This window comes from Anser cygnoides, chromosome 8 (assembly GCF_040182565.1).
Source record: "Anser cygnoides isolate HZ-2024a breed goose chromosome 8, Taihu_goose_T2T_genome, whole genome shotgun sequence".
NCBI lineage: Eukaryota > Metazoa > Chordata > Aves > Anseriformes > Anatidae > Anser > Anser cygnoides.
Genome location: NC_089880.1, coordinates 23389802 through 23415169, shown reverse-complemented (window position 1 = coordinate 23415169; position 25368 = coordinate 23389802). Strand labels below are relative to the sequence as shown.

The window sequence follows — 25368 nt, the reverse complement described above, 5'->3', positions numbered from 1 at the left end:
CAAAAAAAAACCAAAAAAACAAAACAAGGGCAGGGATGCTCCACCCCCCCCACCCCCCGCCCCGGGCCGCCTGCCTGTGTGTGTGTGTGTGTGTGTGTGTGCCTGTGTGCGTGTGTGTGCACGGGGGGGTACGGGGGGTGTGTGTGTGTGGGGGGGGGGGGGTTCCGCCGTGTGTGGCCGCCGGCGGCGGGCGCTGCGTTGCCTGGCAGCGGCGCTGGGCGCTGGGCGCTGCCGCGGCGGCGGCGGCCAATGGGAGCGGCGGCGGCGGCGCGGCCCCGGCGCCCCCCGCCCCCGCCTCCCCCCTTTAGAGGCGCGGCGGGCGGCGGGCGGCGCAGAGCCCCGCGCACCGGCACCGGCACCACCGGCGCCGCCGAGCCCGATGGGGGCCGCGCTCGGCCCCGCTTAACGCGGGGGTGCCCCCGCCCCGCAGCCGCCCCCCGCCATGCCGGCAGAGCCCCCCGCGCCGCCGCCGCCACCGCCGCCGCTCCGAGCCGCCCGCCGCAAGCCGGCCCCCGAGGTAAGGGAGAGCTCCCCCGGCGTCACCCGTCCCTTGCTTTTTAGCGCTTTGAGTAATTTTTTATAACTTTAAATTTTTAACTTTTAAAAAATTTTTTTTTTTTTGGGGGGGGGTCCTCACTGGGAGCATCCGCATCCCAGCCCTACAGCACGGCGCATCGCTCCCCCCCCCCCCCCCCCCCCCCAGCCCTTTAATCCCACCCGGGGAGGGGATGCTGAGCCCTTATGCGAGCCCCCCCCTAAATCCTGACCGTCCCCCCCCCCCCCCCCCCTACTCCGCAGGGCAGGGCCGGCGGCCGAAAGGCCCCGCTGTGGCTGCGGGCCCGCTTGCAGGCGCTGCTCTTCGCCCTGGGCTGCCGGATCCAGCGGCACTGCGGGAAGGTGCTCTTCGTGGGGCTGCTGCTCTTCGGGGCGCTGGCCGTGGGGCTGCGGGTGGCCTCCGTCGAGACCGACATCGAGCACCTCTGGGTGGAAGGTAAGGGCGACACCCCCCCACCACCACCACCCCCCCCCCAAATCCTCCCCGGGCTCGCCCACCCGTGGGAACGGCCCCATCTCCATCCCCGTGGCCGCCGCTGTCCCCAGTCCCCCCGGGCTTTGTCCCCCCCCCCCCCACGGCCACGCGGGACAGCCGTGGGGCGATGCTCGGCTGCGGGATCCCGGCCGCGCGCGGCGCCGCTCCGTGGGGTTCCCCCCCCCGGGTGTCCCCGCACGTGGGGTGCCGCCGGCGGTGCTGTGCGCTCCGGGGCTGCCCACGCGGGTCCCCCCCCCACGCGTGTTCTTTTTGTTTTTCCCCCCCCCCCCCCCATCCCCTCCGTGCACACATCCCCTTCTCCCGGCTGCCGCCCGGTGCCCGCCCGGGAGCATCCCCCGGGGCCGGTCCTGGCCGCGGCTCCCGGAGCGCATCCGGGAGGGGAGCAGGGAGCGGGGCAGGGTCAGGCCGGGAGCAAATCCCCCGTTTCCGAGGGGGAACCCTCGCTAAAACCCGGCCCTTTGTTATTAATAAGCGCGAGCACAGATTTTTCTCGCCCCCCCCCCCCCCCCCGCCTTCCCTCCGGCACCCTTCCCGGCCGCTCGCCCGCCACCGCCTCCGGCCGGGGCGGGTGGCCCGTGGGTGCCCGGCGGGTGGCCCGCGGGTGCCGTGCCGGGTGCCGTGCCGGGTGCCGTGCCGGGGCAGATGTTGCTCAGCGGAGGGGTGTCAGCCATCTTTGTGCGGGAGCGCTGCCTCCTCCCCCACGCCCCGCTCCCTGTGTGGTCCTCAGCTACTCTTGGATTTGGTTCAACAATAGAAGCAACTTTGCTCTCCCACCCCCTTTTTTTTTATATATATATATATATGTATATATAAGAAAAAAAAAGGGCCCTGCGCTCCCTCGCTGCTCGCACCCACGGCCCTGCAGCCCCCCCACCTGCTCCCCACTCCCGTGGGGTGCTTGGCCCCGTTCCCGGCCCCGTCGCCCCGTTCCCCTGCACCACGTAGCAGAGAAGCCCGGCGGTGCCTCCCGGTCCGGATGGGGGCCGCTGGAGCGGGGACGTGATCCTAAAGCGGTTTCCTTGCTCCGGGTCGTGGCTCGGGCTCTGTGGGGTTTTATTCTGTTTTTTGGGGTGAGCATCTGGTGCGTCTGCAAACGGAGCTGGGGAGGTGGCTGCTCCTGCTGCAGAGGGAGCAGGGCTTGCGGCACGTCGGGGTGGAGAGCGGGACGGGGAAGGGGCCAAGGCTGGCTGTGGGGACGGCTGGAGGTGTCCCCAAAGTTGTCTTTTTCTGGCACATGCACCCCGCTATGCCACCCTGCTGGTGTGGGGACGGCGAGGGAGCTCTCGGAGGAGCTGGCTCTTCCTCCTGGCCAGGGCATCTTCCCGGTGTTTTGAGCTGGATTTTTCCCCCGTGGTCCAACGCTGCTGAGCGGGGGGTGCCGGTGGTGCTCTGCGGGGTGCTGGCTCGGGATGGTGCGGCCGGGATGGTTTCAAGGCGTGGAAGGACGGACGGACGGACTTGCTGCTCTCCCTCAGCTTCGCGTGTCAGCCCTGGGGCTGCCTCCCTGCCCTGTTCCCATCCCGCGGGTGCTTGCCTCTTCCCGGCCTCCCTGCTGGCCTCCCTCTGCGTGCTCTGGCGAGATCAAAGCATCCCCCGGTGTCCTTGGCTGTCCCCAGCCCTCCCTGATCACCGTTCCCGTCCTGCTGGTGCGGGGTGTGCAGTATCGGGGGCAGCAGGACAGCTTCCCGGACCGTGCGTTTGGATCCTGAGCGTTTTAGGATGTGAAAATCCCGTGGACTTTCTCGGCCACCCCTTCCTCCCATCAGTGGGGTTGTTGGGGTGTGCGTCGCTGTGCTGTGAGTCCGGTGCCGGGTGGAGGCGGCTCGGGGCTGGCAAAACCTGGGTGTCCCCTAAGCCTTGGGAGCCCCCCGAGGCTCCTGCCCTGTCCGGGTGGGGAGATGTTTGTAGGAACGTGGTCCCTCCCAGCCCCGAGGTGGTGCTGAAGGGGCAGGCAGTCCCGGTCCCATCCCGTGGCCCTGCTCGCAGGCAGTGGGGTGGTTGAGGCTCACGGGAAGCCTCTGGTGACCTTCAGAAGCTGGCCCCTGTCCGCTCACCTGTCTACAGACAGGCTGAGGGGTGCAGCTCGGTGATGCTCCATCCCAAACCACCTCACCCAGGAGAGGGATCGACCTCCACAGGCAGAGCAGAGGCCGCGGGAGGCTGAGCGCAGCCTCCTGGAGCCTGGCGGTAGGGGCACGGTGTCGCCGTCCCCCCCTGGGGTAATAGGGTGGGCAGCCCCCACTCTGCCCCCCAGGGGCATTTCTCAACTGTGGCCAATGAGGGAAATTGTGGGGTCCCCTGTCCCGGCTCGGGGGGGTCCCCAGCCCCGTGAACCTCCCCCAACCCCCGTGGGGTGGATGGGGTCTGGCCGGGGGGTGCTGGCGGTGCCCTGGGGTTACCGCCTGACCCACGTCCCTGCCTGGGAGACGGGAGGGAGGCCGTGTCACCCCATAAATTGGACCCGACTGTGGAAATGTTCAATTAGGCTCCTCCGAAGCAATTAGCCGCTCGCAGGCTTTGAAACCCCGGCTCGCAGCGAGTGTTGAGTTACCTCTAGACACCTGGCAGCTGTTCCCGGCTCTCCCAGGGCGTTCGTAGGGCCAAGGGGCCGGGGCGGCGAGCTCCGGGGAGGCAGAGCCCTGGGTGGTGAATGGCCCTGCCTGATTTATAGCGCCGAGGGCTGGTTCAAAGGAAGGCCGGGTTAATTCCTAACCGGAACAGCCGAGCGCCCCGCGCAGCCCTCGCGCTCTCAAAGAGCTGCCGAATCCCCCCGGAGCAGCCCCAGAGGGGTCAGGGGTACCCCGAATGTGCTGGGGTGTGGGGGTGAGGGGTGGAGATGAGTGCACGGTGTGGGGGTGAGGGGGGGGTTTTCTTCCCTGATCCCAGCTTGGGGCATGAAGCTGAGATTTCTCCCCGCTAGCTTTTGTCCTTCCCTGACCTCTGCCGTGGGGCTTGGCACAGGGTGTCCCCCCCGCACACCCACTCCTGGCACCCAGCGCACAGCCGGGGTGCAGCCCAGGGGGTGCCCCCGTGGCGGGGGCTGACGGGAGATGGGCTGCATGGAGGGGGCTGGCTCTGTCCGCCTCTGCAGCGAGGGGGGCACCAGGGAGCAGAAATCCCCAGCAAGAGCTGAGGGTGGGATTAAGCACCCTCCCCACCCCGCTTCTGCCCCAGAGGGAGGCTGTCCCCGTGTCCCCCCCCTTCCCACGCTGCTCCCCACTGCGCGTGGGACCCCCGGAGGAAAGGGGGGGGGGATGCGTGTGGGGCAGCAGCTGCGTGGGGAGGGGGGTGCCGTGGCCCTTTCTGGGTGGGCACGGGGAGAGGTGGGTGGTCTGGCCGCCGGCAGCGGGTGGGTTTGGAGGGGCAAGATGGCTGCGTGGGGGGCTGCGGGGTGGCTCGGCCCCGCGCCCCGGCTGCCCCGTCCCTGCTCCATCCCCAGGCGGTGTGCGGTGGGGACAGGGTCCCCCTGCTCCTCCGTGCGTGTGGTGGCACTGGTGTCACCCCACGGGGTGGGAAGGGGTCTCTGGTGCTGCCACAGGGCCCTTCCTGGCCTGGCTTTGGGACCCTGTGACCCCTTCTGGTCATGGGCTTGGGCAGGGTCTGGGGGCGTCCTTGGGACGTGGGGGCTGAGAACAGCAAGGAGCTGCGGTGTGCTGCTGCCGTGGGGTGCTGGGGTCCCTGCGCCCCGTTATCCTAAAAATATAAAAACAGGCTTTGTTGGCTTGCTGGGCTCTGACACTTGCTCCAAAGCCCCCCTCCTGCAGCCCCACCGGCCCCACAAGCACCGTTCCGGGGACTGGCCCGAAGATGGGGCGCAGGCGGGGACTGCCTCCGCTTATTTATCTTTGGGAGGCCACCGAGAAATCTCTTGCTCTTCCCTTCCTTGACAGCTCGGTCAGCTTTTCGGGCTGGAAAATTTTGCTAATTAACCAAAAAGTCTGGGAGACTCTTTTCAGATGGCTGTGGCTTATCTGCGCGTATCCATTTTGCTTTGCTTGTCAACTTATACATTTTTGTTTTCCTAGGAAGTTTTTTTTTGGGGTTGTTTTTTTGTTTTTTATTCTTTTCCTTCCCTTTAAACTTAGACATATCCCCAGCTTTAGGGAGGGGGCTCTCCGTGCGTTTTAAGTGCTGTTGGGCGGCTGGGAGGGGGCAGCGCGAGGGACTGAGAAGAGGGTTTTATTATCTGCCTCTCCCTCGGGCCTGGAAAAGTGGTCTGAGTTCAAAAAATTCATTTCTTGCCTGAATGAAGCCAGCAATGTGGAAAAATTTCACCATTCAGAGCGGGATGAATGTATGTTTCAACCACACATTAAGTGACATTAGCAAGCAGTGGAGTGCCTAATGTGGCCATTTTTCACAGCAGCCAACAGAGGGGGTGATTAGCATAATTAGTACAGGCAGCCCTATACATATGGAAATGGCAAATGCCTAAATGCCAACACCAGTGGAAATTTATGTCAATGCTGACAGGAGTCTTAGCGGTGAATGGTTCCCAACTGAATCCCCTCTCCCCCTTTTTCGGGGGTCGCGCTGTCCCCTCGGTCCCGGCCGCGCCGCTGCTGGCTCCTCGCCCCCCCCTCAGCCTCGCTGGGAACGGCCACGCAGGGATTTGGGGTAATAAAGACATTAATTTAGCTCCGGCCATAAACAAAGGCTGGCCGGGGCTGGCGGATGGGGAGCTGGCCCCAAATGGGCCGTTTATTTATTTATTTTTATTATTATTACTATTTTTTTGACCCCCTCCGCTGGCTTTTTGAAAGCAGAGCCCTCTTTTCGCTGTATTTATTTAGGGAAGCGTCAGGAGTGCTTTTGTGGGGCTGGGAGTGGAGCCACCAGCCCCCCCCCCCGTCCCTGTGCCTGGGGACACCCCACTGCCACCCCACGGGGACGGGGATGGCCCCGGTGCGGTGTATGGCCGTGTTTTGACAGGACGGGGCCGCGGGGCTTTTCGGGAGGCCGGGACAGGTAAAAATGGCTCTTTCAGCACGCCCTCGGCGAGACTTCCTCCGGAGCAGCATGGGTCCTTTCACAGGCTCCCTAATCCAGCTAATCCGCCCCACAACACTTTGAAGGTGGCCTCCGGCTTGCACGCCGGTCGGCACGGGGAAGCGGACAGTGGCGAGGCGTCCATGTCCATCCCCCCCCCAGTGCCTCAGGACCCCCGTCCATGGGGCTGTGGGGTGGTGCTGGGGCTGTGGGGTGGTGCTGGGGCTGTGGGGTGGTGCTGGCACCGATGGGTGTCCCCACGGGGGTTTAATCATGCGGGGGTGTGTGTGGATCCCTGCGGGTGACGTGCTTTGACTGTGCTGTGGAGCAGCTTTGTGCTCTGGTGTCAGCACCCCTGGGTGCCCCTTGTTGCAGCAAGGTGGCCACATGGGTGCTGGGGGGGGGCGGGGGGGCGTCCCCATAGGGGTGCCATTTTCAGGAGGGGTTCGGTGTGACCTTCCCCACCATCCATGGGCTTGAAAGCTGGCATCCTGGTGCCAGCAATGGGATTTTGCCCCCATGGGACCCCCTCCTCCCCCTTGCTGGGGTGGTGGCACTAGGACAGTGCCAGGACCAGGACTAGGCCCCGTCCAGTGCTGTCCCCGCTGGTCGCCGCGTGCCACCACCCTGTTACACCAGGCAGGGCCTGACCTCTTTTGGAGGCCGAGCACAGGACGTGCTCGGTCCCGGCTCTCCTGAGCGATGACAGCGGCCGGTGGTGCCCAGGGCCCATCCGCAGCGTGGTGGCACTGCTGTGACTGAGCCTCCACCCACCCCTGGGGGACAGAGTGGTCCTCCCAGCGGGACATCTCCCTGTGTTTCAGTGCCCCTCCGTGACCTCCACCATCTTCCTCGCCTCCATCCCCTTCAGCTGTGCCCAGCGGGGACAGCCCGCTGTGGGGTGGGCGGCCTGCCCCGTCCCACTGCCCTCACCATGGATGTCCCCACAGTGATGTGCCAGGCCTGGTGCCCACACCAGGCCCTGAACTGGGGCCCTCTGACCCCAAACCCTCCGTGCTGTGTCTCGGGGTGCTTGCAGTGGGGCCAAGCACCCCATCCCCAAAAAGTGGAGGCTGGATGGAGGTGCTGCGGGGGGCAGCGCAGGCAGGGTGGCCGGGCAGGGGGCAGGGAGGCTCCCGCCCCGCTCTGTAATTTTGCGGCGGACGCCGTAATTACGGGGTGGGCTCCCAATTACGGGGTGGGCTCCCACGTGGGCGGGAGGACGCTGCACCCAAGGCCTCCCAAGCTGCCAGGACCCCGTCCCCTTCCTGGCACCAGCTTGGGCACCGTGGGTGTCCCCTCCCGACACCCTCAGGGTGTTTGGGGTGCAGCCAACCTCCATCACCCCCTGGGGCGAGCTACGTGGCACCCTGCACCTCCACCCCATGGGGATGCTCGTGGGAGGCCGGGGAGCATCGGCTGGGGGAGTGGGGGGCCCACGGCCCCCTGTGGGTGCAGGGGGTGCTGGAGCGGGGCTGTTAACAAGCAGGACCGGGCCTCTGATTGGAACCAGAGGGCCCTTTGCATGAAAAAGCCGAGGGCTCCCTTTGTTAATTGGAGATTTTTTAATTTTTTTTTTTTTTAATTTACATACAGTTCCTCATTAACGTGCTCATTGTTGCTATCATGGCGCTCTCCGGCCCCCTCCCCTAGCCCCCTGTTGCAGGGGGGGGCACGCAGGCCGGCTCTGTGCCGCGTGGGGCGTCTCGCCCCGTTCCCAGCCCCGGGCCCGGCCGTGCCGTCCGGCGGGTGCGCGCCCGTTTGAAGTGTCCTTGGCAGCCCCGCGCGCGCTGCCTTGTCTTTTCATGTTGCTCTTTGGTTAATTAGGGTGTTGGAATTTGAGGCTTCCTCACTGCCTTTGAAGCTTGCTGACGGCTCGCAGTGCCCTGTTCCAAATTAACACTAATTACAAGGGACGGCTTTTTATTTTCTCTCTCTCTTTCTTAATTTTTTTTTTTTTTTACTTGGAGGGAGGGGGGGGGTCGCAGATGTGCGGCTCCTCCCGCAGCGCTGCCCGCGGGGCGCAGCAGGATGCGGCCCTCAGGATGCGGCCGTGGGGCCGGGTCCAGCCCCCCTCCCTTAGCCCCAAGCCCCCCCACCCATCCGTGCGGGTTCGGCGTGGGTGGCACGGCCGAGATCAGAGCAGCTCGGTGCACCTCCCGCCCGACCTCCCAGCCTGCTGGGAAGGGAAGGGAAGGGGACGGTCCCCCCGCGGCACCCACCCTCCTCCTGTCCCCAGCCCCCGGGCGCCGACGTCCCCTCTGTCACACGCACACAAAGGCCGTGTCCGTGTGTACCCCCCCCCCCCCCGCCTTACTCCCCAGCCCTGGCACGACCTCCATCGCAACTGGCATCTGATGGACACCAGCTGCTCCCCAGCCCAGCCAGGAACAATAAAGGCGCCCCCCCCGCCACCCAAAAAGCAAGGAAAATATATTAAAAAAAGAAGAGAAAAAAAAAATCAAAAATAAATAATAATAAAAAAAAAAAGAAACCACCAACCCATATAATAAGTCATTAAAAGGGAAGATTCTGCTGCTTATTTGCGGTCTTGCTCTGGCCTCCTCGGTGCTGGCGGGGGGCCAGGCCCGCCGGGGCCCCGGCCTCTTGCTGAGGGAGCGTCCCGGCGAGGATGAATCCTGCCCCGGCGCTGGGCAGGATCCGGCCCCCCGAGAGCAGAGCCGCCCCGGGATGTGGCAGGGCGCTCAGCGCCCCCGGCTGCCTGCGGCGCTTGGGGTGTCCTCAGTGGGTGGCACCGGGGTGGGGGCTTCATCCGGAGTCCTCCCCCTGATGGAGGGTGCTGGGAGCAGGGTGGCCGGGTGCTGTAGGCGCTGTAAATAAATGCGTGTGACTGCAAATGAAGTCAGTGCCTTCTGGGGGAACGTCGGTCCCGTTGGTCGCAGAGCTGTTGCGATGCCTTCAGGGATGGGTCCCGGTGGGTGATGGGGTGCTGGGGTCCCGCTTGCTGGAGGTGCCGAAGGGCTGGGGAGCCCCCCAGCACCTTTCTGTCCCCAGGTGCTCCCAGAGCAGCCCTGCCCCTGCAGGGACCGGTGGTCTTGGGCATCCATGGTGGGTGGGGTGGATGCATGATGTCCACCTCTCCAGCTGTGCGGGGGGGTTCAGGGAGAGCAAAGCCAAATGAGGCTGGAAGTGTCCGTGTGGGTGCTGGGTGCAGGCTCCTGAGGCCACCAGCCCTGGGGTCCCTGGGGTGCAGGCGCACGGAGGATGGAGCAGTTGTGGACCCCCGTGGCGAGAAGTCTCCTGGGTTCTGGTGGCACCCCCTAATTAACGCTGCAGGGCCAGCTCGCTTCCCCGGGCGTCCCTTATGGGCAGGGTGTTGGGGGGACAGGGCTTTGGGGTGGCCTCGGTGCTCACGGAGCGCCCCACGGTCCCCCCCACAGCGGGCAGCCGCGTCAGCCAGGAGCTCCGCTACACGAAGGAGAAGCTGGGCGAGGAGTCCGTCTACACGTCCCAGATGCTGATCCAGACCCCGAAGCGGGAAGGGGAGAACATCCTGACGCAGGAGGCCCTGCAGCTCCACCTCGAGGCGGCCCTGGCTGCCAGCAAAGTGCAAGTCTCGCTGTACGGAAAGTGAGTCCGGCTCCGGACAGGGACGGGGACCCCCGCCGTGCCCCGTGTGTCCCCCCCCCCCACCCCAACCTTGCCGTGCCCCTCGCCCTCCCGTGGGCTGGAGCTTGTCTTCACGCCCTCCCCCTGCCTTTGCAGATCATGGGATTTGAACAAGATCTGCTACAAGTCAGGCGTCCCCATCATCGAGAACGGCATGATCGAGAGGGTGAGTCCTGGCCGCGCGTGGCATCGGGCACCCCATGGCTGGTCGGTGGGGTTGCATCGTGGTAAACCCCCCCCCCCCGAGAACCGGGCCACAGGGGGGTTTCCAGCTCCAGGTGCTGCAAGCAACCCCCAAACCTCCAGCTCCACGTGGGAGGGGGGTGGATTTGGGCAGGTAGCAGGGGGCCACGACGCGTCCCCGCCGACCCCTCACGCCTCTCTCCCTCCCGCAGATGATTGAGAAGCTGTTCCCCTGCGTGATCCTGACGCCGCTGGACTGCTTCTGGGAAGGGGCCAAGCTGCAGGGAGGCTCAGCCTACCTCCCGTGAGTGTGCGGGGGGCCTGGGGGGGGGGACACCACGGGGCTGTGGCACCGGGGACGCGTCCCCATCTGCATCCACCTGGCTGGTCCCGGTGGCACCGCCGCGTCCCCGCAGCGGGTGCTGCCACCCCACCGGGGACGGGGACGTGGGGACAGAGAGGTGCGGGCACCACACGCAGGTGCCTGGGGCTGCTCCCTCTGTGCTCAGGTCCCCGGACCAGGAGGGTGGGGGGGTGAAGGGGGGGGCTGCATTCCTTCTGTTTACAGGCGTGTTTGTCCGGGAGAGCCCGGGCAGACTTGTGCATTGTCAGCAAACGCAGCCCCGCGCTTTCTCATGCTAATGCTGCTCTGAAAGCTGCCCGTTGCCAAACAGATGAAATAGTGGCCTTATTCAGGCTGCTGCGGGACGGGAGGAGGGGAAAGGGGCCTCAGCGTGCCCAGCCAGCGCTGGGGGGGGGGGGACGACACCGGCTGTCCCCTCACCCCCCCCCCCCCCCCCAGACCCTGCATCATCCACCCCAGCCCGGCCGGAGCGGGGAACGAAGCGGACCAGGAGCAAGCGGGGCGCTGCTGGCTTTGTCCATCGGGGGCTGCAGCGGGTCCCCGTGCTCGGGTGCCCGGCTGTAGGGTGGCACCGCGGAGGGGCAGGAGCCACCTCTCCCCGCAGCGGTACCCAGGCCGGGCAGCCCGGGGACTCTTCCCCCTTTTTAAGGCTCTGAGGGGTGAGCGGGGCGGGAGCTGGGAGAACAAAGAGCGGCAATCTATGGAAAGACAAAAGGATTTGCCCTGGCTCAGTGAAGCAAGCGAAAGCAGATAAAAGGGGCTCTCTTTGGAAGCGGCAGCAGCTCCGGTTGGTATGTGGGAATCTCGAGCGCCCGGCTCCGGCCCAGCCAGCCTTCATGAATTATTAGGCTGCATTTCTCCCCAGAGCCCACACTCGCTTGGGGCTTTTTCTTCGCCTCTTTGCAGCGCTGGGCTGGGTTTGTTGGCTTTTTTTTTTTTTTCCGGCGGCCTTTCTGTCTCAGAGAGAAGCCGGGTGAGGCAGGGAGCCGGCCCTGGGCAGCGTGGCCACTGGAGCTGGGACAGAGCGGGTCTGGATCAGCGCGTATGGAAAAAAAACCCTTTCTGCGGGTACCCAAGCTCCCGGCACAGCCTTGCTCTCCGTCCTGCCCCACTCAGCAAAGCCCCAAAACCACCAGCTTTAGGGCCGGCCGGGCTGCAGCATCCCCTCCCCGCTATCAAGACGTTAGCCCGCGGGCAGTAATCGCCCTGACTGCTCGCACGGAGCGGGGCGCGCGGGGCCGGCTGCCCCCCTTTGTCCCAGCCTAACAGGATCAGGCACGCTACTTGACTCGGGGCACGGCCCGCTGCGCTGGGGCGCGGGGACGCCGCGGGCAGGCGTCCTGACATCCTTTCACTCTGCCTTTGGGGCACCCCCTCAGGGATTTTGGGGTGCCAGCCCCGCTCCACGCATGGAATAGGGTCTCGAGGTGGGGGGTTTCAGCATCCCCCGTGCTGTTTTCTCCACAGGGGCCGCCCTGACATCCAGTGGAGCAACCTGGACCCTCTGCAGCTGATGGAGGAGCTGGGGCAGTTCACGTCGTTGGAAGGCTTCAAGGAGCTGCTGGACAAGGCAGAGGTGGGGCAGGCTTACATGGAGCGGCCCTGCCTGGACCCCCGGGACCCCCAGTGCCCCCCCAGTGCCCCCAACAAGCAGAGCCAGCAGGTAGGTGACGTCCCGTGGGGACCGGGGTCTCGCTGCTCTCCTGCCTGTCCCACACCTCTGATGCCACCTCCCCTCTGCCGGCAGAGCCCCGACATCCCGGCGGAGCTCTCGGGGGGCTGCCACGGCTTCTCCAGGAAATTCATGCGCTGGCAGGAGGAGCTGATCTTAGGTGGCACAACCAAAGACTCCCAGGGCAAGCTGCTGAGGTACGAGCTGTCATGGCACGCGGGTCCCCGGGCACGGTGCGGGGTCCCTGCCGTGGTGCCCGTGGGATGGTTTGGGGCACGGTGGCCTCATCCAGCACCCAAGGGCACCCACTGTAAGAGGGTAATCTGGGAGCATGTCTGGTGAGGGGTCAGTGCTTTGGAGCAAGGCTGGGGACAAAGGGGACAGGGTCCAGGTGTCCCCGTGGGGCTGGGGGGGACCCACCCCTGTGACACGGGGTGCCACAGCCGGTCCCAGCGGGATGTGTGCGTGTCCCCCAGCGCCGAGGCCCTGCAGACCATGTTCCTCCTCATGAGCCCCCGGCAGCTGTTCGAGCACTTCAAGGACGACTACGAGATCCACGACATCAGCTGGAGCGAGGAGAAGGCGGGTGCCATCCTGGAGGCCTGGCAGAGGAAATTTGTGGAGGTGGGTACTGGGGACAGCCCCCAGCTCCTGTGTAGCACAGCATCCCCCCTCCTGCCTCGCTTTCACGTGGCCGTGGGTCCTGGCACCACGCTCTCATGGTCCTGCGGGTCCCCAGCGCCCTCGGAGGCGATGCTCAGCCCCTGGGTCCTCTCGTGGGGGGACGTGGGTCTTGTCTAACGGGGGGCATGCCCTGCAGCTGGCGCAGGACTCCATCCCGCCCAACGCCACGCAGAGCGTCCATGCTTTCTCCACCACCACGCTCAACGACATCATGAAGTCCTTCTCCGACGTCAGCGCCATCCGGGTGGCCGGGGGTTACCTCCTCATGGTGCGTACACCCCCCCTCTTCATCCCCTGCCATCCCTATCCCTCCTTCCCCTCTGCATCCCCGCTAACCCGCTGCGCTCCTCCAGCTGGCCTACGCCTGCGTCACCATGCTGCGGTGGGACTGCTCCAAGTCCCAGGGGGCCGTGGGCCTGGCCGGGGTCCTGCTGGTGGCCCTCTCCGTGGCCTCCGGCCTGGGGCTTTGCTCGCTGCTCGGCATCTCCTTCAACGCGGCCACCACGCAGGTAGGTGCTGGGGGAAGAGCCCTGGGTCCCCTCCTCCCGGGCGGTGGCCACGTCCCCGTGCCAACACCGTCCCCGTGCCGACACTGGCTGCTCTCCGGCAGGTCCTGCCCTTCCTGGCCCTCGGTATCGGCGTGGACGACATGTTCCTCCTGGCTCACGCCTTCACGGAGACCAGCCAGCACGTCCCCTTCAAGGTGAGCACCGAGCCCTGCTCCCGGGGCTCCCCAGCTGCTCCCCGCGCTCCCTCGTCACCGTGTCCCTCTGTGCCCCGCAGGAGCGGACGGGCGAGTGCCTGAGGCGCACGGGGACCAGCGTGGCTCTCACCTCCGTCAGCAACATGATCGCCTTCTTCATGGCAGCCCTGGTGCCCATCCCTGCCCTGCGTGCCTTCTCCATCCAGGTACGGCCCCGGTGCCCTCCTGGGGAGCAGCGACCCCATCCTTGGGGTGGGAAGGGCCCGGCTCTGACGTGTCCCTCTGCCTGCAGGCAGCGGTGGTCGTGGTCTTCAACTTTGCCATGGTGCTGTTCATCTTCCCCGCCATCCTGAGCATGGACCTGCACCGGCGGGAGAAGCGCCGGCTCGACATCCTCTGCTGCTTCTACAGGTACCGCCTCTGCCGGCACCGCAGAGGATGGGGCTGGCCCTCGTGTGTCCCCCACAGTGGTTACGTGGGCAGCCCTGCCATCACCATCCCCTTGTCTCTTCCCCGCAGCCCTTGCTCCTCACGGGTCATCCAGATCCAGCCCCAGGAGTTCGCAGACGCCAACGACAACCATGCCTCCCACCCGTCCCCCTACGGGCACCCCGGCGTGGCCACCAGCACCCAGATCACCACCACCGTGCAGGCCTTCACCCAGTGCGACCCCTCGGGCCACCACATCGTCACCGTCCTGCCGCCCACCTCCCAGGTGTGCACCTCGCCCGCCGTGCTCCTGCCGCCCGCCGACCCGCTGGGCTCGCAGGTCTTCACCTCCTCCAGCTCCACGCGGGACCTCCTGGCCCAGCTGGACGAGGCCAAGGGCGGGCGCGAGTGCGTGCCCCTGCCCTTCTGCCGCTGGAGCCTCTCCGACTTCGCCCGCGAGAAGTACGCCCCGCTCCTGCTGCGCACCCAGACCAAGGTGAGGCGGGGACGGGACGGCCGCCCCACGATGGGGATGGGTGGCGGGGGACGTTGGTTTGACCCCGCTGTCCCCACAGGCGGTGGTGGTGGTGCTCTTCCTGGCGCTGCTGGGGCTGAGCCTCTACGGCACCACCATGGTGCACGACGGGCTCTACCTGACGGACATCGTGCCGCGGGACACCAAGGCTCACGCCTTCATCTCGGCCCAGTTCAAGTACTTCTCCTTCTACAACATGTTCATCGTCACCAAGGGCGGCTTCCACTACCCGGGCGCCCAGGCCGCCCTGCTCAGCCTGCACCAGGCCTTCAGCACCGTCAAGTACGTGGTGCGCGAGGGCAACCACGACCTGCCCAAGATGTGGCTCCACTACTTCCAGGACTGGCTGCGAGGTGAGGGGCACCCCTTGCCCTCCTCCTCGTGCCCTCCCCTGCCCAAGGACCCCCTCCCCAGCCTGCACACCTTCGCGGGTGCCTGGCATCCTCTGGGAGCCCCCAGGGTTGTGTGGTGCCCACAAGGTGCCCAGCAATGCCAGGCATGCCCCGAGGGATGCTCACACCCCACGCTGTGTCCCCAGGGCTCCAGGCCACCTTCGACAGGGACTGGCAAGCCGGGCGCATCACCCACGACAGCTACCGCAACGGCTCTGAGGACGGGGCGCTGGCGTACAAGCTCCTCATCCAGACGGGCAACAAGAAGGAGCCCTTCAACTTCAACCAGGTGGGTGGCCACGGGGCTGGGGACGGAGCCATGGGGCTGGGGACAGAGCCACGGGGCTGGGGACGGAGCCACGGGGCTGGGGATGGAGCCACGGGGCTGGGGATGGAGCCACGGGGCTGTGCCATGTCCTGTGCCCAGCGCCCTGCTCATGGCCTGTCCTGCTCGCCCCTGCAGCTGACCACGCGGCGGCTGGTGGACGAAAACGGCATCATCCCACCGGACACCTTCTACATCTGCCTGACGGTGTGGGCCAGCAACGACCCCCTGGGCTTCGCCGCCTCGCAGGCCAACTTCTACCCGCCGCCCCCCGAGTGGATCCATGACAAGTACGACACCACGGGCGAGAACCTGCGAAGTGAGTGAGCGCCTGGCGGCATCCCTGCGGCCCCCAGCATCCTCCCCTGGCAGAGGACTCCACTTTCCCTGCCCCACAAGAAACGTGGGGCACCTTCCCTGCTCCTTCCTTCATCCCATGAGCATCCCCTGATAGAGACACACCCCCTTTTGCTCCCCACTCACCCCCTCAAGGGCTCCCCAACCCCATGGTGCCCAGGCACGCATCCTGGCTGCACCCAGGCTGGGGTGGGCGTCTCGGGGCCGCCGTGCTGCCCGTGCCCACCCCGTGCTCTCCTCCCTCCCCAGTCCCAGCAGCCCAGCCACTGGAGTTCGCCCAGTTCCCCTTCTACCTGAGCGGGCTGCGTCGCACAGCCGATTTCGTGGAGGCGATCGAGAGCGTGCGGGCCATCTGCCGGGAGGCCGCCCAGCGCCACGGGGTGCTGAGCTACCCCAGCGGCTACCCCTTCCTCTTCTGGGAGCAGTACATCGGCCTGCGCCACTGGTTCCTGCTGGCCATCAGCATCCTGCTGGCCTGCACATTCCTCGTCTGCGCCCTGCTGCTGCTCAACCCCTGGACGGCCGGCATCATCGTGAGTATGCGCCCCGCCGCGTGGAGGTGGTGGTGGGTGGGGGACACCCGTCAGGAGGAATCGGGGACACTGGATGGATGGAACAGGGGTTTGGGGACATCCCTGCACACAAGGGTGAGGGCATCCCCTGTTATATAGGACAGAGGGACACCGCCAGGTGAGCAGGATGGGGCAATAGGGTGAGGATGCCCTATATGTAGGCTGTAGGGTCGGGCAGGCCATGCGCAGGTCAGAGCCACCCCCCCACTGACCCCGCTGCCCCCCAGGTCTCCATCTTGGCCATGATGGCAGTGGAGCTGTTTGGCATCATGGGGCTGATGGGCATCAAGCTGAGCGCCATCCCCGTGGTCATCCTCATCGCCTCGGTGGGCATCGGCGTGGAGTTCACCGTCCACGTGGCCTTGGTGAGTGACAACAGAACCCTACCTGCTTACGGGGCACCCCAATTCCCACCCCCAGCCTTGCTGACCCCCTCGCCCCACGTGCATGCGGGGACGAGCCCCCCGTGACCCCATCCCACCCTCCACAGGGCTTCCTGACAGCAGCAGGGAGCAGGAACGTGCGCTCGGCCGCTGCGTTGGAGCACACCTTCGCCCCCGTGATGGACGGCGCCGTCTCCACCCTCTTGGGCGTCCTCATGTTGGCCGGCTCCGAGTTTGACTTCATCATGAGGTGAGCGCCGGGTGCCCCACTGGGTGCGGGGACGGCTGCTTGCTGCCCCCCAAAAAGCTGTGGCAATGGGGGCTGGGGAGCGTGGCAGCCTCCCCCCCCCCCAGCTGGTGGTGGTGGGGACATGGGGCAGGTGGTGAGGACATGTCCCCGTCCTGCGTGGAACAGGGGGGGACGTGGGGCTCCCAGAGGGAACGGGGAACATGGGGTTGGGGTGTGCAGTGTTTTAGGGTTGGGGGTACTGCTCGCTCAGCCCCCTGCCCTCCCCCCATGCAGGTACTTCTTTGCGGTGCTCACCATCCTGACGCTGCTGGGGCTGCTCAACGGGCTGGTGCTGCTGCCCGTCCTGCTCTCCGTCATCGGACCACCCCCCGAGGTAGGAGACCCCCACCTTTCCTCTTCCCCTGTCGTCCCACACCTTACCTTCACCCTACACCCATCCCTGCCTTGCCCAGTCCTAAATTCACCCCACACGCCCCTTGTCCCGTACTCCCCTCAGCCCATCCCTCACTCTTTGCCATCACCCGTGCTTTGCCCATCCCTTCTTTGCCCCATATCCAATTGTCCCGTCCCCATTTGCCCCCATCCCTGCTTCATCCCATATCCCCTTCTCCCTGTACCTGCTTCACCCCACAACTCCCTTACCCCATCCTTCCATCACCCCGTGCTCCCTGCCACCCCACACTCCCCCCATCCTTGCGTGTCCCTGGTACCTCTGACTGTCCCCTCTCTTCCCAGGCATCCCCCCTGGATAACGGCCCCCGCCTGCCCCCTCCGGAGCCGGTGTCCCCGTGCCTCGGCCCCGGGGGTCTGTACATCCGCCGTGCCCCAGCCTGGCCCGCCGCCTTCACCGACACCTCGGACACGGAGTGCTACGGGGACGGCGTGGGGCCGGGCAGCCCCCGGGGACCCTTCATCGTGCCCCCCGCCCCGGCACACATCCTGCTGGAGGCCGGCAAGGACCCCAGCTTCCCCCGCATCACCGTGAGTGTCTCCGTCAGGGGGCCGGCGGCCGGATGGAGCTGGGGGACGGGGACACGCAGGTCCCCTGTGGGGTGGCAGGGTGGTGCTGGGGGGTCGCTGGGGATGCTCAGCCCCCCTACACACACCCCACTCCTCTCCTCCCCAGGTGCTGAAGCCCTACAAGGACAGCCCGGAGGTCCAGGGGAAGAAGGAGCCACCCCAGCCCGCACCCCCGCTGCCTTTCGGGGAGCCGTGCCCCGCACCGCCCAGAGACTACCCGCGCCCCACGGCACCGCCACGGCCGGGCCAGCCCTGCTCGCCCGGCACCCGGCCAGCCCCGCGGGCCACCCTGCCCTCCTACAGCACCCACCTGCAGGGCCCCGCCGGCAGCTACACCACCGTCACGGCCACCGCCTCGGTGACGGTGGCCCTGCACCCCACGCTGCCCGGCTCCTACCCCGGTTTCGGCGCGGAGGCGGACAGCCTGGAGGAGCCCGGCGTGCCCAGCGCCGTGCCCGAAGCCTTCGAGATGCAGAGCCTGGGAGGCCACGGGGCGGGCGCCCGGCGCTAGGTGAGCTGGGGACACGGGCGTCCCCTCTGTCCCCTGCAGCGGGGACCGGTGGCAGCAGCAGCCCAAGAGGTGCCAAATCGCCCCGGCAGCGCTAACCGGCTGCGAGCACTGCTGCAGGATGGTGCATGGCATTGGGGGGGGGGGGGGGGGGTGCAGGGTGGGTTTTTTGGGGACCCAGCTGAGCCCCTGCTGTCTCTCCGCAGGTCACCGGTCCCACGGATGGCACCGGCTCGTGGGCTGCTGGCGTCTCCCAGCGCCCGGAGGGGCGCAGAGGGTGCAGAGCGGGGTCGCCCGCGTCGTGCTGCTAATCGCCCCCGCGGCGATGCCCCGGTCTCGGCCGAGGAGGACCGGCCCCCCCGCGCCTCCCCCCACCCCGCAAATGGGCTCGGCAGGGCAGGCTGGCATTTCTATGCAAGCTGTGTGCAGGCCGTGCCGTGCCACCCGTCCCCTGCCCGGGGCTGTGCCGACAACGCTGTGTCCCCCCCCAACACACACACACCTCCAGGGCTTGGGGTCAGCCTGCCCCCGGGCCTGTGCCCCCCCCCCCCAGAAATGGAAGCACTAACCCCCCCCCCCTCTGTTTCTGGAGCTGCTGGCACGGCGGGCTCAGCGCCCAGCCCTCTGCCCCGCCACCCTCCCCTGCGTGCGTGGGGGTCACTGCCTGCCCCCCCCCCCCCCCCACCTCCTGGGACCCCCCTCCCTGGGCCACCTGCTGGGCTGCCCAGCCAGGGTGCCCCCCTTCCCGATAAGGGGGGGGCAGCCCCAGAGCCCAGGGTGGGCACCCCCCCCCAACACCTTTATTTATTGCAAAGGGAAACTTATCTATAGAGAGATATATATTTTTAAGCTTATTTTAAAAGATTTATTTCTCAGCCGACAGCCTCGCCCGGCTGCCCGGGGTTCGGGCAGCGAGGGGGCAGACCCTTTGCCAGTGCAGGGCTGCCCCCCCCCCCCGGGGCAGGGGCGCAGACCTGGGTCGTGCCCCCCCCCCACTCTCTGCAGGGTGCTGGGCGGCCACGTCGCCCCCTCCGTGCCTCAGTTTCCCCACTGTTGAGCACGGGAGGGATGGAGACAGGGGATGTGCCGGGGGGGCCTGTTGCTGCCACCGCACAGGCAGGGTTTTTTTGGGGGGGGGGGGGGGGGGGGGGTCCTTGCTGTGCCAAGCCCCCGGGATGTCCCACGGCCATGGTCTCACGTGCTCTGCCCCCACAAAGGGCACCCACACTGCCACCGGGCACATCCAGCTGGGAAAGCTAATTTCTCGCCCTGTTCCCATGCAAACGGGGCCACCCCTCCCTGCCCCCCCCCCCCCCCCAAAAAAAAAATCCCATCCGTGTCCCCATCCCGGGCACCGTCCGCGCCGTCACCCAGCACTTTAACTCCAGCGGTGTTTGCCGTGCCCGCCGCCCTGGCCCCCCCCCCGGACACTGCCGCTGAGCTGGGGTGGCCCCGGGGTCCCCGTCCCCGTGCCAGGCGTGGGCACGGTGGGCAGCCCCCCCCCCTCCTTTATTCCCAACCCCCCCAATGCCATCTAAGTTATTTATATCAAAGAGAGCAAAGGTTTATTTTTGTAGTTTGTACAGGCGGTAGTGGGGACCGAAGGTTTATTTTTAAAGAGTAAATATATATATTATATATAAATTACCCGCCGTGTCTGACCCTGTCTCCTGGGGGGGCACAGCTGAATGGGGGGGGGGTTGGGGTAGACGCAGCTGCTTGTGTAAAGGGGGGTGGGTGTGCAACAGCCGTGGGGGGGATTTTGCAGCCCAGGCTCTGCCTGGCATGGGGCTGGGGGCTCCCTGCTTCCTGAGCACCACGGGGGGGGGGGGGGGGGGGGCTGGGGGGGGCTCGGTCCCGGTGCCATTGCTCGCCGGCTGCTGCAGCGCAGCCCCGCTGCCGGGGGAGGGCAGCACGGCCCCGGCAAGGATGGGACCTGGCTGGGTGGCCAGCGGTGGGGCTGGGATAAAGGGCAACCCTGCGGCCCCCTGGGGTCACCACGCACCCTGTGTGGGTGCCTAGGCTTCCTTCCACCCACCCCATAACCCAACTCCGGCCCCACAGAGCCCACATCCCTTTTTTCAGCTGCCCCACAGCCCCCACCCAGGGGTGACCCCGTATCCTGCCCTGATCCCAAAGTGGGAAAAAGCGATTTATTGACGCTCCAGCAGTGCCCAACCCCACAGCCATTGCAGAGCACCCAGCCAGGGGCACTGCCTCTCCCCAAGCCCCCCCCCGGTGGGGCTGGGGAGGGCACGGCCCCTACTTGGTTTGTGGGTCCAGGTGCCGGTGGTGCTCGCGGGGCCGCGTGCCGCGCCGGGGCCGGCAGAGTCGGGCGGGCACCCCGCTGCCGCGCCGCAGCGCGTGGGACCGCCAGGCTGCCGCGATGCTCTCCACCTGGGGTGGGGATGGGGATGGGGACATGAGCGTGGCACCGACATTCCAGCCCCCCCAAAATCCAGCCCCTCCAAGGAAGAGGGCGCAGCAGCTCACCGGGATGAGCAGGTCCCGCTGGTTGTGGCTCTCCAGCGTCGCCAGCTCGCTGGGTGCCAGCAAGGGCAGGCGCAGCTCCCGCACGGGCAGGGCGGCCACCTCGGGCACCGGGCGCTCCAGGACGGCCTGCAGGACAGCCATCAGGCACTGGGGGGGGGTGTTTTGGGAACCGCCCCCCCCCCCCCCGACCCCGCTGTGCTGCACTCACCGAGCTGACGTGCGCCCACTCCCGCACGGCTTGCACCAGGTCCAGCTCGTCCACGGCCAGCCGGTCGCTGCGCAGCACCCGCGCCAGCACCGCGTCGGAGAGCTCGTGGAAGCCCCGCGTCCTCACCACCTCCTGCAAGATCAGTTCAGGCATCAGCACCAAGATCACTTCTGGCACCAGCACCCACCCCGACCCCCTCCTTCACACCATCCTGCACCCCAGGACCCTGATCCCATCTGCCATCCCCTACGCGGCTCTCAGCATCTCCCCCCCCCACCCCCAAACACCAGTGGGTCCCTTTTCTCCCCTGCCCCCAGCCACCCCATCTTCACAGCCCTGCTCCCCTGGCTACCCCATGCCGTGTCCCCATTTGCTCCCCAAGCCCTGCCGTGCCCCCATTTCGGGTCCCCCCATAGCCCATGGCTGTACCGCGGTGCAGCTCTCGATGAAGGCCAGGCAGTGCTGCTGGAGGTCCGCCTGCCCGTAGGTCACCGCAGCCTGTGGGACAACACGGACACCTGCAAGGGGGCCCAGGGCAGGAAGGAGACCCTCCCCCTCCAAAAAAAGCCCTACAGAGAGCCCCCCCCCCCATGCTGCCTGTTGCCACCCCCCCCCCAGCCTGCCCTGTATCCATATTCCCCACTGTAGCAGGAATTTGGGGTGCTCTTCTCCTCCCCCAGGAACAAAGCTCATCCCTGGGCTGGCTCTGCCCACTGCTGTGCCCTTCTCGGGGCAGCAGGACACATCCTCGTCCCCCCCCCCCCCCCGTGGTATCTGCCCATGCGTGTGGGGTGTTTGGGTGCTGTGCAGCATCGCCTGCCCCGCTGCCACAGTTGGGACCAGCGCTGACGCAAGCTGGGGGTGGGCAGAGCGAGATGTTTTCTTCAAGTTTGTTTTGTTCTGGGGTTTTGGGGTTTTCTGTTTGTTTCCTCCGAGCCCGTTTTAGCTCTGTTTACGCCACGGTGGTCAGGTACCACGTGCGCCGGGAGCTTCTGCACGCCAGGGCCAGCATCTCGCCCCAGGGGCATCGCTTCAGGCCTCGGGAGGTGGCAGAGATCTGCAGGATCACGAGTGTGGGGCCGGTCCTGGGAGCATTTCTCTATATCTCAGCAGGGTTTTGGGAACTGGCCCCAAAAACCTTGAGGATTTCCAAAAAAACCCAGTGCCTCCCAGTTGCACACAAATGGTTGCAATATCCCTGCACTGAGGAGCTCTGGGTGGCCCTGTGTGGGGGACGATGTCCTGGGGACATTGCCCTGCCACGCTCTGATGACCTCGGTGGCCCTTGCAGCCCCAGTGGGACATCCCCAGGGGACAGGAGGGCTGCTGGGCTGGGAGGGGAGGGAAACCCAGCCTCACCATGCAGCCGAGGGCAGGGGGGCCAGGCCAGCTCATGCCCCAAAATAGGCAAGGTTATTTTTACCCTCCGTGACGCTAATTGGGAAGCTGTCACTGGTTTTTCCCCAGACTGGTGTCCCCCCCCCCCGCCCCGAATATGGCCCGTTGCCCACGTGAGGGACTCAGGCACTGTCCCCCCTGGCACCAGGGGCCCAGGACGGCTCACCTGCAGCGCCTCGCAGACCTGCTCCACGCTCAGCGTGTCCTTGATGAACTCCACGCAGAGCTGGAAGGCAGAAGGGAGAGGGTGGGTGGGCGCAGCGGGGACCCAGCACCACCGCCACCCCCATCTCCGTGATGCTCAGCACCCCCTGAGCCCCCAGGACATGGGACAAGGGACATGGGACATGGGGCGGAGGTGCCTCCAGCCCTGCAGGGTTTCGTAACGCAGGGCTGGGCTGGGGGATGAGGGCATGCAGCACGGTGTGCGGGCAGTGATTCAGCCGGGGAGCGAGCCTGGGCTGACCAAACGCCACCAACCTCACACCCCAGGGCAGGTCACTTAGCCCTGGCCGTGGTCACAGCCCTGGTGACGGCAGCAGCTGCCGGGTGACCCCAGCTCTGCCCGTGGCTGCTCGGAGAGGGCAAACAAATCGTCTGCAGCCCAAAAAGCAGGTGGGACGCAGCCAGACGGGCTCCCTGCTGCCCACCCCAGCTGCCTCCCACACAAAGGGGACCCGAGCCATGGGGGGGGGGGGGGGGGGAAACGTGGGGGCTGAGCCGCCGCGGATGGGTCAGGGTCCCTGGGAAACCCAAAATGACGTGATGTGTGGGGAGGAGCAACCAGCTGGAGCAGAAGGGCCCTGAGTCACCAGCGGGGACTGGGAGATGAAGTCACGCTGCAGCTGGGGACAGAACCACGGGCTTCCCCGGCTGGCACTTGGTCACTTGACCCCCCCCACCCCCCTTCTTTACAGCCCCCCCCCCCCCCAAGGGACGCGGGGCAGCTCGGTCCCCGGCACAGCGCGGTGCGGAGGGAGGGGAAGTGCTGGGTCACGCCATGAGCCCGGCCGTAACTCAGGAATGGGTCTGGTGACGTGTCCCCACTGGGACCCTTCAGCTCCCTCCCCTTCCTCGCCCCAGCCCGCTCCCCGTCCGTCTGTCCGTCCCCGGCCCTGGTGGCGTGCTCCCACCGCTCCGTTTCGCTCCCTGCTCCCCAGACCGGGGATTTCCCAACAGCAGCCTCCTGACGTGGCCGGAGGCGCCCGTGGGCGATGGCGTTGGGGCTTTCCTGCTGCCCCTTGTGCAGCAGGACATGCGAGGTCCCGTGTCCCTCCCTGGGATTCCCCAGCTCCGGGGGCGGGGGGGTTCCAGCTCCAGGCTGCTGCTGACCCCCCCCATGGGGACCCCTGCCCCAGAGAGACCTCCGGGGTCGGGGAACAGGGCTGAGCCTAAGCCGGTGGATGTGGGTGATGCACCGCGGTGTCGTCCTCAGGGCCACCTCCAGCCATCCTCGGGTGCCCCTCAGCACAGGGACATGGGGGGGGGACGGACACCACCCCAGGTGCAGCAGGGCCATACCTTGCACAGGTCCTGCAGGCCGTACTCCACCGAAGAGGTCAGCACCTCCAGTGCCTACAGAAATAGAAAATCCCGAGCTGGAAGGCACCCACGAGGCCCATCGAGCCCAAACTCTGTCTCCGTGCAGCACCACCCAAAAAATCAACACCACCACCCCCCCCCCCCCCAAATCCTCCTCCCCATCCATCCCCTTCCCCACTCACGATGTGGCTGTTGAGGGTGACGCTGTTGGTGTAGAGGAACTCGATGACGGCCAGGAAGACGTCGGGCTGCACGTTGCCCAGGACGAAGGGGCCCTGGGGCGGGACGCTGCCGGGGGGGTCCTCGCCGCCCCCCAGCATCCCCCGAAAAGCCTGGCAGCGGCACGCCAGCACGCAGCGGTGCGCGAACACCCGCTGCTGCTCCCGGCCCACCACAAAGGTCACGTCGCTGCCGAGGAGAGGGGACCGTGGTGGGACCCCCCAGGGGCTGGGACAGGGCACAGGGTGGCCCCCCCCAGCCCCACCACGGTCCCCTGGTCCCGGGAAAGGGAGTGGGTGAAGAGCAGGAGCCCCCATCCCAGCAGGGTGATGGGCTGGGAGAGGTGCACAAAGGCATGGCCCAGCTCTTGTGGGGACCAAAAGGATGTGTGGGGATGAAAGCAGCGCCCTCAGGGACCTCTGCAACGCTAACAGCAAAGGTATAAATAAATAACTGAATAAATGTCTCTGTGGTCAGTGGGGCAAGAAGAAGGGAGCGAGGTTCAGGTTGAAGGTTGTAGGATGCGGGGTGCAGAACATGAGGCGCAGGGTGCAGGGTGCAGAATGGAGGCCGCAGGGGGCACCTTGTAGGTTGTGGGACGGAGCTTGCAGGGCAAAGGATGCGGGAGAAAGGCTGCCAGATGCGGCGTGCAGATTTCAGGCTGCGGGACGGAGGACGGAGGCTGCAGGATGTGGGAGGCAGGAGGCAGGACGCGGGGTGCGGGCTGGGGACAGCCGGGACCTCTCGGCCGCTTCCCTTCTCAGCCTGCGGCGTTTTCTCTGGGATTTCTCTTCTGGGCGGCCAGCATTTGGGCAGGGACGGGGATTTCCTGTGACAGCACCACCAGGCCTTGGGCATGAAGGGGCAAAGAGACCCACGCAAGGCAGCCGCCCAGCTCCGCTCCCCGCTTTGGGAGGACGAGGGCAGGATGTGGCCCCTCACTGCCAGGGGCCCGGCCGGGCCTTCACCTGCCCCGGGGCTGCGGGGCGATGGAGGCAGCAGTGACAGAAAGCCTGGGTGGGGATCGAGCAGACGTGGGAGACGCCACCAAAGCCATGCATGCACCACGGGAGCTTCGGGACGTGCCAAAGCCACGCACGCCCCCATGGCCTCCCCCTAAGGGTCCCCAGAGCCCCGCAGGAGGGCTGAGGGCCGCGGGGAGGCACCGGGGGCTCGGCATGGCGGCGAGGGAGGGTAGGGGGGTGGGGACGGCGGCCCCTCACCTGAACTGGGGGTTGTTGACCAGGGTGCGGAGGGCGGCGGTGAAGGCGGCCGCCTCGCCCTGCAGCCGCGCCGAGCAGGATCGGGCCATGGGGGGAGGCGGCGGAGGAAGGCGGCACGGGAGGGAGGGAGGGAGGCCGGCGGGAGGCTGGCCGGCACGGGGAGGCCGCGGGGAGGAGGCCGCCGCAGCACGGCCCATCGCTAGGGAAAGCTGGCAGGAGGGAGAACGGGTTGGGGGGG

At 66.7% G+C, this 25368-nt stretch overlaps 2 protein-coding genes across 3 annotated transcripts; one reads left to right on the top strand and one right to left on the bottom strand.

Annotated features, from left to right (window-relative positions):
• The first annotated feature begins 322 nt into the window (after positions 1 to 322).
• On the top strand, positions 323 to 19361 carry PTCH2 (patched 2). 2 transcript variants are annotated; one of them, XM_067001284.1, is made up of 24 exons: positions 323 to 517; positions 799 to 991; positions 9442 to 9622; positions 9767 to 9836; positions 10066 to 10157; positions 11685 to 11880; positions 11965 to 12086; positions 12366 to 12513; positions 12710 to 12841; positions 12927 to 13082; positions 13184 to 13276; positions 13357 to 13482; positions 13569 to 13687; positions 13796 to 14201; positions 14281 to 14593; positions 14779 to 14921; positions 15096 to 15276; positions 15564 to 15847; positions 16114 to 16251; positions 16377 to 16519; positions 16793 to 16892; positions 17255 to 17500; positions 17646 to 18050; positions 18254 to 19361. In XM_067001284.1, the coding sequence occupies exons 1-23, from the start codon at positions 443 to 445 to the stop codon at positions 18048 to 18050; spliced, it is 4062 nt and encodes a 1353-aa protein (XP_066857385.1). In that variant the 5' UTR covers positions 323 to 442; the 3' UTR covers positions 18254 to 19361. The 2 variants fall into 2 exon arrangements, with proteins under 2 accessions (XP_066857385.1, XP_066857384.1); XM_067001283.1 differs by having other exon boundaries at positions 9442 to 9631.
• Positions 19187 to 25342, bottom strand: BTBD19 (BTB domain containing 19). The gene is made up of 8 exons (XM_067001286.1): positions 25131 to 25342; positions 23871 to 24096; positions 23668 to 23721; positions 22313 to 22372; positions 21178 to 21246; positions 20749 to 20880; positions 20541 to 20666; positions 19187 to 20444 (listed from the first exon to the last, which is right to left on the bottom strand). The coding sequence occupies exons 1-8, from the start codon at positions 25325 to 25327 to the stop codon at positions 20310 to 20312; spliced, it is 999 nt and encodes a 332-aa protein (XP_066857387.1). The 5' UTR covers positions 25328 to 25342; the 3' UTR covers positions 19187 to 20309.
• Between the last annotated feature and the right edge of the window lie 26 nt (positions 25343 to 25368).

What these genes read in the sequence shown, in the direction of transcription:
- PTCH2 (XM_067001283.1), top strand. Translation starts at nt 443, where the DNA reads ATGCCGGCAGAGCCCCCCGCGCCGCCGCCGCCACCGCCGCCGCTCCGA. An exon ending in CGAGCACCTCTGGGTGGAAG is followed by an intron (nt 992 to 9,441) that starts GTAAGGGCGACA and finishes TCCCCCCCACAG; the next exon opens with CGGGCAGCCGCGTCAGCCAG. An exon ending in CCTGGACGGCCGGCATCATC is followed by an intron (nt 15,848 to 16,113) that starts GTGAGTATGCGC and finishes GCTGCCCCCCAG; the next exon opens with GTCTCCATCTTGGCCATGAT.
- BTBD19 (XM_067001286.1), bottom strand. Translation starts at nt 25,327, where the DNA reads ATGGGCCGTGCTGCGGCGGCCTCCTCCCCGCGGCCTCCCCGTGCCGGC. An exon ending in GTCAACAACCCCCAGTTCAG is followed by an intron (nt 24,097 to 25,130) that starts GTGAGGGGCCGC and finishes TCTCCTCGGCAG; the next exon opens with CGACGTGACCTTTGTGGTGG. An exon ending in TCATCGAGAGCTGCACCGCG is followed by an intron (nt 20,881 to 21,177) that starts GTACAGCCATGG and finishes CTGATCTTGCAG; the next exon opens with GAGGTGGTGAGGACGCGGGG.